The sequence below is a fragment of the Sprattus sprattus genome, assembly GCF_963457725.1.
Source record: "Sprattus sprattus genome assembly, chromosome: 10".
Classification (NCBI taxonomy): domain Eukaryota; kingdom Metazoa; phylum Chordata; class Actinopteri; order Clupeiformes; family Clupeidae; genus Sprattus; species Sprattus sprattus.
In genome coordinates, this window is record NC_137908.1 from 16,354,892 (window position 1) to 16,369,711 (window position 14,820).

Here is a 14,820-nt window from a genome sequence, read left to right on the forward strand (position 1 = left end):
CTAACAGTATGCAGAGACTTTTTCTTTTATTAAAAGGGGGGATTAGCATATGAAAGCAGACTTTCTCCCGATCAGTGCCTCTGACAAGCACAACAAAGCCTGAGAGATGTGCGATGACACATCATTTACTGCAATTATTTGCCTCCCATCCATCGGACTCTGATTTACCTCCCCTGTCCGCCCATGTGCTCATCAGCAGATTACAGTGAGCCTCTGCATCAACAGGCGACATGCTGTCATTTATTTGTCATTCTGCGTCAAGATAAATATAATGGATGCCCCCCCGGGAGGCTAGCTGCATCATTTAAATGGGGGACATCTGGCCTATCTATTGTGTTTGATCACAGAGCCCTGTGCTTGGTGGTGGAATCAATCTCGCATCTGGTCACCTGGAGAGGTGCTCTAAATCAGTGCTCACTTGACAGGGAAGCTGGGGAGGGAGTGTGTAATAATGGACTCCTAGGGCAAGTGGCTGCTCGTTGCATTGTGCTCCTCTCAAACCGCACTCCCCCGCACCAAGCACACTGCCATTACGCCCCCCTCAATGGTTCACTTGGAAAAGGGAAAATGTCCTGCTCGCCATTGTAACGTTGACAATCTAATTATTGTCTTAGCACTAGTAAAGAGAGGGCAGTGGCACTAGTTCATGCCTAGTGTTTGTCTATGTTAAAACGTTCAGCTGATCAGTCGAATAGCTTTCACTTGGCTTGGAATTCCTAGTTTCTCAGTGCCTGATGCTAAAGTCTTCTAAAAATCTTTCCATTCTGTTTACGTAAAATCTTATGCAAATACATCAGATACTGTTTTAGTCACAGTCCAGGTTCACAATTAACTTCATGTAAAGGGTCTGGCCATACTGCACTGGGGATTGTTTTCAGTCATTGCATCTTGATAGGCGTAGACTTTGGGGGTAATGTTGAAACCTGTCATTAACTAATCGGCATTGACCACTATAGGACTGCTGCACTACCTACTGACATATTATCCTTTCCCCAAATCCTGTTGGTCGTAAGTAGCAATGTGTTTGCCCTTGATGAATATGTTTACATTCTTCTTGCTAGCGTTGCTACTACTGTTTGTGGCAGTTCCTCTTGCAGTTCCTCTTGCTTGCCTGCCACCGGTGTTGTAACCGCATTTCTAATGAACGCGTCACTTCAACTTCATCAAACTTAGCCACCATCACTGGTCGCTTTATTTTCATTTAGCAAATTCTATAATACCAACAAATTCTGAGCTGGGAGCAACAGATGAGCGGAGCCAGGCTTGGTGACCAGCAAAAGAGATTACCTCAGCATGGTACTGAGACAGACATGTTGAATGCAACATAACTGCGATCCCATTGCTGTCTGTAGCTACAGTGTCCCTCAGTGCTGTGCATATTAACCTCTGCAAGGCCAGAGAGGGCTGGAGTGGACAGTACTACAAAAGCTCTTCACTGGTCTTGGGATCTGTGTTGCAAAGACTCCTTTCAGGCTCATCTTTAATGTGTTGAAGGAATGGTCATTGAGTTATGTCCAGTTTTGTTGGATTTCTCAAGTCTTGACCAAATCACCTGATCAGATATACCCATTTAATTAATTTGATTTAATTCTGTATGAATTTTGTAAGTGGTTGTTCCTCTTGCATCAAATGGGTTTATTCTGCATACAAATGCATCAAGTGGTTTCAACTGCACTGTGAGAATGACAAAGATCTAGTTGACCATGTTTCAGTCACGCTGGAATGTTGCCTCTGCTGGATAGTGCATCTGAATGATAGCCTGACGATGTCATACTCATAATTCTAGTCAGAATATGAGTCTGATACTGAACTATTGGTCTGTGATTATGGGGCGTGTTTCAACGAACCAGGGGGAAAAAATGCCTCCGCTCAATTGGATACCTAGAACCAATCAGAGCAACGTAGTATGACCTGATATATTAAAACTTTAACCTGATCCCGTAGGAAGGACGGCAAAAACATCTTTTCGATCGACAAATGCCTTGATCGCGTTTCTCTGTTCCTTTTTCAAAATGAATGCGATATCAATATCTGTTGAGATATGCCTGCTCACGTTACTAATTAGCAGCAAGGATTTGTGGTGTAAGCGTTAGCAATGACCTAACAATAATGGTCTAGAGCGCTTCAGTTAAGACATACAATCCTCGGCAACATTCGTGTTGCACATATACAACTAACCAGGTCAATGAAGACATAAAAAAGTCGTGTAGATAGCATAATTTACATAAAATATGTCCCACTTACAAGCCGGATACGCCGCCATCTTGAGAGGATTTTGAATCTACCGCTTGATAATCTGTCCATCATCATATAAAGCCCGCCCTGACAATTTGATTGGTCCAGCTTTATCCGTCCGATGAAACGCTCTCCCAACTAGCTCAGAGCCAGACCAAATCTCCCTGACCAAAATTTTTGTGGGCAGGGTTTGGGCTGGTATCCAGGCTATCTGAATGAAGGAATTTAATGTAAATTAGTTTTTGTAGAATGCCCATTATTTACACCATTCAGAGAAAACGCTAATTCTAAAATACTGAAGGGGTTAATCATTTCATATCCCGCTCAATCTCTTTGCGTGGATCGCCGGATCTGAAAGTGTATGCGGCCTGGTCTGATAAATGGGACTTGGTCTTATTTTTGGACGTGCTCTAGCAGGCAAGCTCACTCTCAGGCTCTCTTGGGGCCGCTCTAGAGCCTTACATATGGTGGCTAGTCATTATCTTGACATTTCCTCCATGCTCCACTTTACGGCAAGCCTGTGATGACTTGCTATTTCTATATTCAACAAAGTCCCCTATTTCTGCCGGTTTTATCCTTCCAGACATCATTTGCATGGCCTGATTTTGGATTCTGTGGAATCTCCTGTAGAATGTCTTAACTGCTAGTGCTGTAATTGAGCCTTTGAGAATAGATTTGGCAGGTCCATCAGAGATACTTGTTCCTTGGTTGGGGCTTGGCATTTGTTCAAAACACCTCAAAAAACATTACCTTTCAAATGTGTCCCTTGTAAACGCCACATCGCCCCAGGCATAGCATCATTTGTTTCGCTCTTTTCATCAAGACGGAACCTCCATGGCCTTTCCGGTTCAGTCTCCTGCTCCTTCGTAGTTCTTGCTCTCTCATTAGTTTGCAAATTTGGTGGCTGAACCTACATTGCCTGCGGCAGTACCCTTAATAAGGCCCTGCTTTCTGTACGTGCAGGACGCAAGGCAGCTTACCTATTCCTCACCCACATGCTCGAATGCAGCTCCAGGTGCAAGAACATTAAGGGTGAATTTAAGGGCGCAGACCAAATCAATTCTTTTTTTTCCCAGAGAGCCAAAAGAAGCGGTTCATCTATCCAGGACTGGTTGTCTATTGAGAAGTCATTAAATCCTGTCAGGGCTATGTTGGTCTATGGATTATTTGACTGAACTGGGTAAAGAGTATTCACCATTTAATTGCTGATTTTGAACGCTTTCATTATTTTTTAGATTAGCTTTGCATCTGTGGTGGTCTCAGCTGAACAATAATGTTAAGGAGGTGTGGGTCTCCACACCAGTCTCTACAACATTTCCCAGCAGTACATTAGCCTCCGAAATGGAGCATATTGACGTTATCAGTTGTTTAACTATGACTTATGGATGGAGCCCATATTGAATTGACATCACTTGTATGAGAGCCCCTGAAGCAGAAGCTGTGTGTAATGCAGGGTGGAGCTCTTCATAAAATAATTTGTCTTGGGTGCAGAGATTGAGCATCAGTTATATCTAAAAGGGAGCGATTAGCGACACACACCTTCTGTCCAGCTCTGCTATAGTAGGAGGTTGTGTTGTAACTAGATGGAGCTCTTGCTGATGTGCTGAGTCAACCCTAATCACAGTGAATAATGACAAATAACCAGATGTCATGTCTGAAGTATTATATGGCATTGATCCATACCTTTGAAAACAACTGGGGATGTTGTGGATTGTGGTTAGTGAGGGGAGCTAGAACTTTCTTTTATATATATATGAAATATATATATTTTATATAAAACATATTGTTGTGGAGTAAATTTGTTTTTCCCTTGTGCAACATTTTCAGTAAGCTAAATGTGAAAATGAAATTAAGAAATACGGCCTTGAGAAGAAGTTGCATGATGACACAGTTTGATTATGAGAAGTAACTGACCTGTTTGAGTAAAGACATAGGCAGACATTTTCTGGGTCAGTCCTGGAGTGGCGGAAGTGAGAACAGTCAGACATTTTGCATCGATTCATAGTTGATCCCTCAAACTGTCCATCTCACTTCAATTCTGCAGTTTTTGATTGCGGCGCCACGCCTGGCTAAAGGATCAATGAAAATGGAGTGCAAACAGCGAAGGGGAGCCAGGTGTAAGGTTTCTTGCCTCTCTTTATTGCTGAATCAGAGACTTGAGATGTCAGTGTTTTGGAGGAACATGGCTAATGTTGTATCTTTGTTAAAGGGAAAGCACAGCAGTAGGGTGTTTTTTGTGAGAAGACTCACTGAAGCTGAATGCAAAACAACTCCCTGTTTTCGAAAACCCAGCCATGAGCAAAAGTCAGTCCGTTAATTACAACAAGATGCTGCATGAAACTGAATTGAGCCCAGGTGTAATTTTAGGAGACAGAAATTATACAGTTAGGAGATTAATTTAGCTTTATTTACAAGCAGGCTTGGAATGGTCCATTGTAATCTGTTGTTACTGCAGCTCTATCAGCACATAAAACAAACAAGCTGAAGGGCAGGATGCCACACTTTGATTTGTTGTTTGTTTTATGGCCATTCTTCTCTCTCTCTCCCCCCTGCAAACAGCCGTTCCAGATAGACTAATGAAAGTCATTTTTATTGACATTGTAAACTTCTTCATATGCAGAAGCATGATTTCACAGGCCCTGCTGAGAAGCTAAATGAGCTTACCAGAGCATAATGCAGAATTGGAAGACACTGGGTATCCTTCTTTTTTTTTTTTACCTTGTCCTCTGGGGTATGGGTCTCTTCACTCTTTTTTTACTCCAGTGCTTGGTATGCACAGTACACAAAGCGTATACATAGGCCTTCACCTCAAACTGTCATTTCTTCATTCTGTGGGAAATCACAGACGGAAAAAAATAAATCCTATAGATAGAACTGATAAATTCTAAATTTGCTTGGTGCTTTATGTATCCCTGAAAAGCAGAGCACGACAGGCAAATTATTTCCCCTCCATATTGTCTGCACACTCTGTCCTTGTGGTGTCTTATGAGTTGTATGTCGTCTTTCAAACTGACCTTATGTGAGGTGTGTAAGGTACATTGTACAATGGCACAGGGATAAGTGTGACAGTGACTTTGGTTCTCACCCTGTCTGCTGTGTTTGTTCTGTCTGTTGCAGATGTACATCCAGACCACCACGCTGACCATCTCCGTGAGCCTGAGTGCCTCCGTGTCCCTGGGGCTCCTCTATATGCCCAAGGTGTACGTAGTGCTGCTCCACCCGGAGCAGAACGTGCCCAAGCGCACGCGCAGCCTGAAGGCGGTGGTGACCGCCGCCACCATGTCCAACAAGTTCAACCCCAAAGCCAGCCTGCGCCCCAACGGCGAGGCCCGCACCGAGCTCTGCCACAACCTGGAGACACAAGGTGATTCCCTCTGAGTAGCAGCCCCCTCTTAACTGAGCCGCAGGCAGAGGAAGGTAAAGCCAACGCCCTATATCCACTCTGTGCATTGAGTGCCTTGTGTCTGGTGCATGAGCATCATAGTGCATTAATAATCTTTGCATAATGGCTTCATCACCTCGCATGACTTGGCCATCATTATGAATTACCCAAGTTCACATTGCCAAAAGGTGATGTGACCTCATGGAATGAGTGAATCTGTGCTAATGCTTTAGCGTGGAGTGCACCCCATCCCTTGAGCTAACAGCCTAGCTATGGTAAGAATGCTGCCCGGTGGATAACTCCTGGATGCAGAGAAGGTCGACTGATGCAGGTCACTGGGTGCTAGTCATGGGGAGCAGGAGTACACTGCTTAGCAGAGTTTATTTCTTCTGCACACTAAGCCTCAGGAGTCATAAGTCAATGTACTAAAAGGCCATGGCCGCCTGAACCGCTATAACGAAGTTCCGCATCATTATTTATCCAGCATGCACTGTTATTTTACACCCCAGTGGCTTTCGGAAATTAGCTGCCCTGTTTCTTCCATCCCTTGAAATTGCAGTCAATTTTGCACATCAGGCAGAAGCATTAAACAATCCTCAATACCTTGAATTGTTTAAGGATCAGGGATTTCTGGGTAAACATGTTGGAGTCTGCTGCGAGGGGTTATCAATGTCCAAGGCCTCTGAGTATAGCAGGAAAATGACAAATCTGCATTAACACCACAACATTCTTATCAGGCAGGAAATCACTTCTTTGCTAAACATATTGCTGCTGTCAATCAAACCCAGTTGACACGGGGGCACAGTAAGCATATTTGCATAAAACTTTCTGAAAAAAGGTACGTTTATAATGTCAACACAATCAGCCCTTTTTTTGTATGTGTGGGCAACATACATTGAGAGTGTTGAGCGCATAATGGAGAGAGTTTAGTTAGTTTCTTCTCAGTGCAACCCTTTAACTCTCAGTGTCCAGCACACACTTATTTAAAACCAGTTTACCATGCTTGCTGGTATCAGGGACCTCCAGGCTCTTGTGTGACTGCAGTAAATAATAAACTTTAGCGGCTGAGTCAGCAGGGGCTGCCTGGGTGATTATGCAAACATGCGCACCCAACCTGCTTCATTTTTTTCTTTTTTACGTGTCGCGAAAAAGCACTTGTGTCTGGAAAAAAGAGATACGCTCCACATGTTTGGAGGCAAACTCAGAAACGGTGCTGAGACCTTGCCCGACTTCTTTACTTGAGGGAAGGGGGAAAACATGTCCCGAAACCCCCACCCCCCGGACGGACATTTTGTAGGATCCAGAGCAATCTCCCTGGATGTGATGAGAATTGGGAACATGATATAAAGGTTGGGTTTTTTTTTTACGTTTCTTGAGGACTGGAGGCTCTGGGATACTTTAGTATGCCAGTCAGTCGCCTTACCTCACGCAGATGTGCATTCCGGCTTTAAGACAGCTCAGTGAATGCAGAGTGATTGTCATTGATGGAGGACATAACATCAGAATCTGACCAAGCCTATAACCATGGCTTTCCCCATAATCAGCTTCCAGTCGTGACAAAACTGGGAGATTTGCTCTAATGGAGCCCATGGTGACAATAGGGGGAGAACAGGGAGACAGATTGGATTGCCAGCACCAATTCTCCCGGAACCGTCTATTGTTCAAAGGCAGCTCTCTGCACATGAATATTTAAATAAGGTTCATTTGTCATTGCCATTGGGGACACGAAGCACAGGGGGGAAATACAATTCTTCGCTTGCGATTCCCCCAAAATACTTTTGCCTGTCAGCGACTGAGGCTCATTCAGATATATCTACTGCGACTTGCAGATGTGACCAGGCAAGCAGGGGATGCTTGTGGAGGTGGGTTTGATTGCAGCAACACAGATATCTAGAGATGGGAGGATAGGGGGTCACAGGGAGCTTAATTTGGAGCGTCTGCTCCTGGCAGCCAGGGGGAGACATGCACCACGTCTTGTTTTAAGATTTCAACTGCCCTCCTTGGGGCTCTGTGGGTAAAAGCCCTCAGAAGTCTGAAAAAAGGCCAGTGGCATTTCAGTTGGGCTGGTGAGATAATAACAGCTCAGACGTGGACCAGAATGGGGAAGGATGATGCAATTGCATGCAAAGGTAACTCACTCCATGTTAATGCATTTACAAAATGATGAGCCTAAGCTTTTTCTTGTTAGTGTTGAAATGCATGCGACTAAGAGGCCTAATGAAGTGCTACATTAGCATGTGAAAGACTGGCATGAAACAGCCCTTTCGTCATTAGTGGTCACCTTGCTGTGATCCTGGTACTTTGCTGGTAAGTGACTGAAATACACAATTATGCTTGCTTTTGTCTGCATTTAAGTGGACTCCATATTAATGGCTTTACGCATCATTTTAACCCCTTAACAAGTATTACCTCTGCCTTAATAAGCTGGTTGACAAAATGGGTATGATCTGTAAACAGTAGGGTAATTAGCCCCAACCATTGCAAATAGTATTAATTATGAGGGAGGAAATAGACAAAATGATTGTGATAAGGCAAATTGTGAGGTTAACACTAAAAGGTCTATATCCCTCGTCCGGGATATTTTTATTTTTGAGTTTTCGTCTTAGAGACATAAAAAGAACAACCACGGAAACATTGAACCCTTTTCTAATATTATTGCTGAGGTCTTCTAGAATAGAATCATATATTCCATTTGTGCATCAATGTTTTTAGTTAAGCAAAATGTACAAAAACATCAAGGCATGTCAGACAACTTAGAAAAGTCTAAAAGGCCTTGGACCTTAGAGTGTTAAACAAGTGTACAGGCCTATTTATTCTAAGTGTGGTAGGGAATGGCAATTTAGCCCATTCCATCACAATTTAATGAGGTTCTGTCCTCTGAAAACAAATGGGTTGAATACAGAGATGTCCTGTTCCGTAGCTAGGCGATGACTGATAGAAAGTGCCTATTAGGTGACTGGTGAGAGTGAATTGGCATCCATGACAACAGCCTATAGCCAATAAATAGGGAGAAAGAGCTGTCTGCCTATTAAATGATCGCGTTCTATCAATCCCAATTTAAATCTAGTTTTAGCTAGCCTGGATACCAGACAGAATTTAGCCCCACCCACAACATTTGTGGTCTGGCTTTGCTCCATTGGGGAGAAATTATCAGATTTCAGAAACTGATCTGACCAATCAAATTGTCAGGGCGGGCTTTATACGATGATGGACAGATGATCAACCGTATCAACGCTTGGGTTGAATTCGTATTCAACAAACATGGCTGCCGCTGGAGAGCAAAAATTTGGTGATTCAAGTCTGTTTTAGAAGACATTGACAGCACATTCATTTTGAAAGAGGAACAGAGACACGCTAGTATTTGTCGATCGAAAAGATGTTTTTGCCGTCCTTCCTACGGGATCCGGTAAAAGTTTAATGTATCAGCTGGCCCCAATGGTCATGCTACGTTTCTCTGTCATGCTACGGTTCTAGGTATATCCAATTGAGCAAAGAGGCATTTTTCTTTGCTGGTTCATTGAAACACGCCACATAATCACAGCCCATTGGAGCAGTATCAGACTCATATTCTGACTAGAATTATGAGTATGACATCGTCAGGCTAAGTTTTAGCTTACTGTTATGCACTATGATGAAAATGAACAGTTGTGACTATAAACTCATTGCCTCGACTTATTTGAAGAATGAGAATGTTGGAAATGAATTCTTCAAATATCAGAAGATTTTGCTATGAACACCATCAATTTATTTGCACCGTGCTATAACGTAGCATGCAGTTATCATATCTCTTTAATTCATAGTTACAGTAGCTTTGTCCAGCTATGTTTTAATTTCTTTCTTATGAACACTCTTCTTCTTCTTCTCTTCCTCCTCCTCCTCCTTCTCTCTCTCTCTCAGCCTTTGGTTCCAAACAGACATACATAAGCTACAGTAATCATGCACTCTGAGGAGGATCCCCACCGCGCACAACAGATTGACTTCACAGAGAGCAGCTCTTCATTTTTAGGCTGTCCAACTGGTAAAGAGATAGAATAAATTGGCATCCCATGGACTTCTCTGGTGATGGCTTTCTGAACGATCATCGACTGAAGTGTGGGCTTGTCCAAAAAGGCCAGAAAAACTTGTCCAAGACTTGGAATGTAAGCTTCAGTATGGCAGTTTCACATTAGTGTTTTTTTGTGTATGTGTGTGTGTGTGTGTGTGTGTGTGTGTGTGTGTGTGAACATGTGCACAGTAATTTCACGAGCAGACAGAAAGGGAGGATCTCTCCAGATGGACTGCTTTTTTCTTCTAGGAAATCTGCTTTATCAGCTGTGGGCCCTCCTCAACTAGTGTTCTGCTTTCAGTTCAAAACTCTACAGGTTTGTGCAGTCTTGTGGTCTGCTGATCGACCACTGAGCATCAAGCATTGCCTTTTGATGCTTTTTAGATATTGTGGTGGGTAAGTTGGGAGAAACACAAATGTTGACTGTTGGAATCAGGGTTAGTGTGTATGTACCCCAAAGAGAAAGAGCAGCTCTGTGGAGATAAGGAATCGCAATCATGTGATGACGACTGAGCAAAATTCTCCTGACTCCTCCCCTAATGTGTGGAAACAATGTGAACGATCGGAGCAAAAACACATTTTGTCAATGTTTACAGATGTTGAGCATGTTGGTTTGAACATCCCTGTGTTGTGTTGTTAAAAAAAAAAAAAAAGAAGAAGAAAAAAAAAAGTGGAATGCATTCAAACTGTTGCTGTGTCATTGCAGTAGGCTACCACTATTTGGTCTGTTGTTGGTGAAATGAACCTGGTTAAGTGACGGTTCTGAGTTTATATATGCTTGAGTGACCCTTCATCATAAACGTGAGTAGGCCTTTGGTTTTGCAGAGATGGCTGCGAGACTTTCATTTCCACTGGCAACAGTTAGCACAAGTAAGTAGACCATACAGACATTGCAGAGTAGTTATTGTTAATAGCAGCCCCTTTCAAAGGTACAAACATATCAAACACAGCTTTATGACACTGCAGAGAGGTGTCACTAAGAATAAAAAAGAAAACAAGCAAACAATAACCTCATCACAGCTCATAGCAGGTGAATACGCTGACATTTTCACTAATGGACACTGTTTTCATGAGAGGTTAGTGGCCACTTAGGATAGGAACGGCCTATAAAAGAAATGAGCATCTCACTTCAACCAGTAGACAGCACAGAATCAGCAAAGGTCAGTATAAATTCACCAAACTCAGCAAAGCACAAGACCAGTAGCCTAATGGCCTTTTTCCATTTAAGACCAGGATCAACTCCAGGCTTTGCCTCGGGCTTAAGCACCGGTGAATGGCCACGGTTTTCTGTTTCCGTTAGTTCCATAGAGTAGTAATCAAAGATTCTAGACCATTTTGCGCTGCTCTATAGTCTTTGGTTGTCTTATCGGGGACATTTGCAAACAGAGAACATAAACGCTCAAAACTTCTACATGAGCACACGTAACCTAAATTAAAACGACATTTAAACATCTGTTGAAATTGTTGAAAAACATGCCATCCGTGAAACGTTGTCCTTGATTCCTTTGAGTAGTTTGGACTTATGCGGCCATAGTTTTTCTTTACAGATACAAGCCAAGTGATTTACGCTGCTAGGCAACTTAAACTAATGCTACCCATCTGTTTTTACGCTACCTATCTGTTGCCCTCTCCAGGACCGAACTGAGGCTATTTGGGCCACGGCCCTGGTCCAGCCTCAGAGATAGAAACAAAAAAAGTCAGAGGTTTTTCACCCCATAGTGGAAATGGGCCAAAGGAAAGCACAAGGGCAGAATATGTAAGGCAAACATGACAAAAAGTGTCCCAAAAGTGTTACAATATACAGCCCACAAAAGGCACAATGACATGGTGGCTATGATAACTGCCTTGGATTCACAAACTTGTCTCGGCCCCTGACAAACACCACTGAAACAATTAACAACACTCAGACAGCAAGAACAAGCACAGTTGCTAAGGTGAGCACCAGCAATTTTATACTGAGTAGTGGGGAAAGCCTGCCCGTAGGAATGAGAATTGGATATTTTCACTGCTGTCCACTTTGACTCAGTCAGCCTCATTCAGTGAAAAGACAGATTGTATAGGGTACGTATATCAATGATTCAGGAAGCTTCAGAAGGGACAAACAGGTGCGAGTGTGCAGAATATGATTGATTCATGTGTAATGTCTGTCAGCTATTTGCTAAAATAGAAACAGCTGTTGCGATTCAAAATTGAATGGTCTTGTTTTTTGGTTCTCCTTTCAGAAAATATTGGTTGTTTGTGATGTAAATTCAATGACTTGCTGCTTCTGTTTTACTCCAACATTTGTTTCAGCTGAATATTTGTGTTGCAAAGCAAAACTTGTTAGTGCTGACCAAAACTAAATGACAAGTTCATGTATGTTACTAAATGGATTGGTAATGTTTGCGTTTTGTCCTGACAGCTTAAAAACTGAAAATAAAATAAAAAATAAACGAAACAAGTAAAAATGAAGCAGTGCCTGGGTATCTAATGTATGATGAACAAAAGTATTTGTTAAAAAGTAAAAACAAAGTATGTGGAGCATGTTCAGTTTTTATACAAGAACATATTTCTAATAAAATGTTTTCCAAACCAAGTTGGGTGGTCAGAGTTATGTTTTAGTAGTGTCATCATCAACATAAATATGAACCTTACAAGTATCTGAAGGGCTGTTAGCATATTGAAAGTTATGATTTTGAATAATCAATGGCACACATTTACTTATGATATAAGTACTTTATGAGTTGCCCATTTACCCAAACGTCTAAAAGTGTTGTGATTACTACTGAACTGTGGCTACATGTAGGTACAACAAGGCAAACCAGAGAAGTCCAGCCACAAGAAATAAGAGTACAGTCACAAAACCACACAGAGAGTTCATGTGTCTTCTGTAATCCATTTCTGTTTATACTTTTTCACTTCTGTGCAAAGCCATTTACATGATACTATTTGCGGTAACATACTAGTGTGTTATTTGTGAAGACTGAGGTCTACTTGATGTAAGGCATAAATTGACCTGGTAAGCAAACTACCCATAACAGAGCGAAAATAATTACATTTATCACATTCATAGGAAAACTTGAGAGAATATTCACACACCGGTTAAATTTAAACCGATTCCAATTTCTTGATTTAAAGTGGTAGAATAGTGTTGTATGAGCATATTACATTAACTCAGCATTTCCAGATGGTAAGCCTTTTTTACAACATTATCAGAGATGTGCCCCTAGGGATGTGACTGCAATGACCAGAATATTTGCCAGATGATCATACTTGAGTAAGTTCTCACTGTAAAATTGAGATCACATGGCTTCTCCCTTGATGCTTGCCTTTATGTGACTAATGAGTGGAAAGGAGAGAAGCAATCCGCTGATGTCATGGATAGTAATGGTGGCATGATTAAAACCTCACTATTGCCCGTAGATGCTGGAGTCATTAGTCATGTCAACCAGCCTCTCCAATTATTTAGACATATTGTCCAGAATGACCATTAAGGATTCTCCCTGGGCCTGTGCACCTGCAGTCAGGAAGGAGGTAATGAGGCAGGCCACCAAAGAAAATGCCAGAGTTGCTGCCGTCGTCAGTTGAGTTAGTCATATCCATTGTAGAATTGGCTCAATGTGAAGCTATAGTTCTTCATTCTGTATCATAATTGCAGGGTGAGCGCACATATAGGGGGAAATGACTTGGAGGGCCGATGATTGCCTGCCACTTCACATGTGGTGCACTTCTTGGCTGAAGCTGTCGGAGTCATATAAGCATTCTCTTTCTTTCTGACTTTCACAAAAGCATCAGCTGCAGAGGTCAACCCATCAGCTGCAGAGGTCAACCCATCACACAGCCACACGTCACTGCAGTATATTGGTCATTACATTGATGGTCTTTGAAGTAGGCTACCTTGTGAACCTTCCACACCAGCTCTAACAGGGCATTTGTATGCTCTGGAAAGAGAGCCCATGCAGTTTTTTTCCCCTGCCAGCTTCCTTGTGTGTGCATGGAGAAATTGAGAAGAGATCAGAGCAGAGCATCGGAGGGGAAGGTAAACAAATCATTGTTATTGCTGTCTACTCTGAGAATATTTAGCCAATTCCTTGGAGTGGCTGCAGCACCTACCACATGTCTTTGTACACCATTACCAAGCTTTTCTGTTGTTGCTGCCTTCAAAGAGTCAGACAAGAAGCGGCCCAACACCAGATCAAGCCTGGTCACTTTTTTAAGCTTTCTCAATGTATACCGAATAAAGATGGCATGGGCATATTCATAAACAGTCTTTACAGCACTTGGTTTTAAAATCTAGACGGTGGCTGCCCCATCTATAACTGTGCAGGTAACCTTGGGATTGTCAGTGCATGCACTATGAACATCTTCAAGACATGAGCGAAGATCACTCTTCGCACCCTTGCGGAGACCAAGCCCATCTGACAGTGCTGGGGAACACGCCTGAATCTCAAAAAAACTCCTCAAGATTTCCATCTCTGCTCTGACAAACAATGTACAACCTTGAAAAGAGCTGCATATCTTGTTTCAGAGAGACCAGTTGCTGCTCAGTTTTTGAGACACAGTTGCATTACATAGAGGAAAACACCTTTAAGCTTTGGGGCAGTAAAGTTGCTTGAATGGAATTCTTGAGCTATGCTTGGATGTATCCTTGGGAGCTCATCCATGTCTCTCAGGAGAACTGCAATCCTACTGGCGTAATGAGTATGGCATAAAACCATTTGGCAAGTTCTGTGAGGGCATCAAGGTACATGGACAAGGATGCCTCTCGTAGCGACCGAACAAAGACCAGCATTAGCAGCTCCAGCCCAAGCACAATTGTACCGGTACTGAAATCATGGGGTGTTTCCCACTCTCTGTTGACCCCAAGCTTCAATGTTTAGAGGAACCCCATCTGTCTGTGTTTGTCAATACTGGTTATAAGCCCGATACTGCAAAAGTTTCAGAGCTGCTGCAGTGATTTGATGAGCCTCTTGGTGCGAGACACATGGACTGCTTTGAGGAAAGAGTCAGCTACCCCCACAGATGTAATGTCAGCTTGAACTAATGCTTCAACCCAACCACTTTCCTGCAATCAGTTCCCCAGCATTTTCAGTACTGCCATCTCAATATGCAAACCACCAAAAATAACCACCAATTTCTCTTTACCATATCTATCAGGCCAGCTGAACTGGATTTGTTT

The 14,820-nt window shown here is 42.6% G+C and overlaps 1 protein-coding gene across 1 annotated transcript in view; it reads left to right on the forward strand.

Moving 5' to 3' along the window:
- Nucleotides 1–12,237, forward strand: part of LOC308371373 (metabotropic glutamate receptor 4-like) — a 175,990-nt gene extending 163,753 nt beyond the window's left edge. The window contains exons 10-11 of the mRNA XM_080846240.1: nucleotides 5,353–5,599; nucleotides 9,515–12,237. Of these exons, the coding sequence (XP_080702366.1) occupies nucleotides 5,353–5,599; nucleotides 9,515–9,564 (297 nt within the window). The 3' untranslated portion in view covers nucleotides 9,565–12,237. The remainder of the gene's footprint in view (nucleotides 1–5,352; nucleotides 5,600–9,514) is intronic.
- The last annotated feature ends 2,583 nt before the right edge of the window (nucleotides 12,238–14,820 follow it).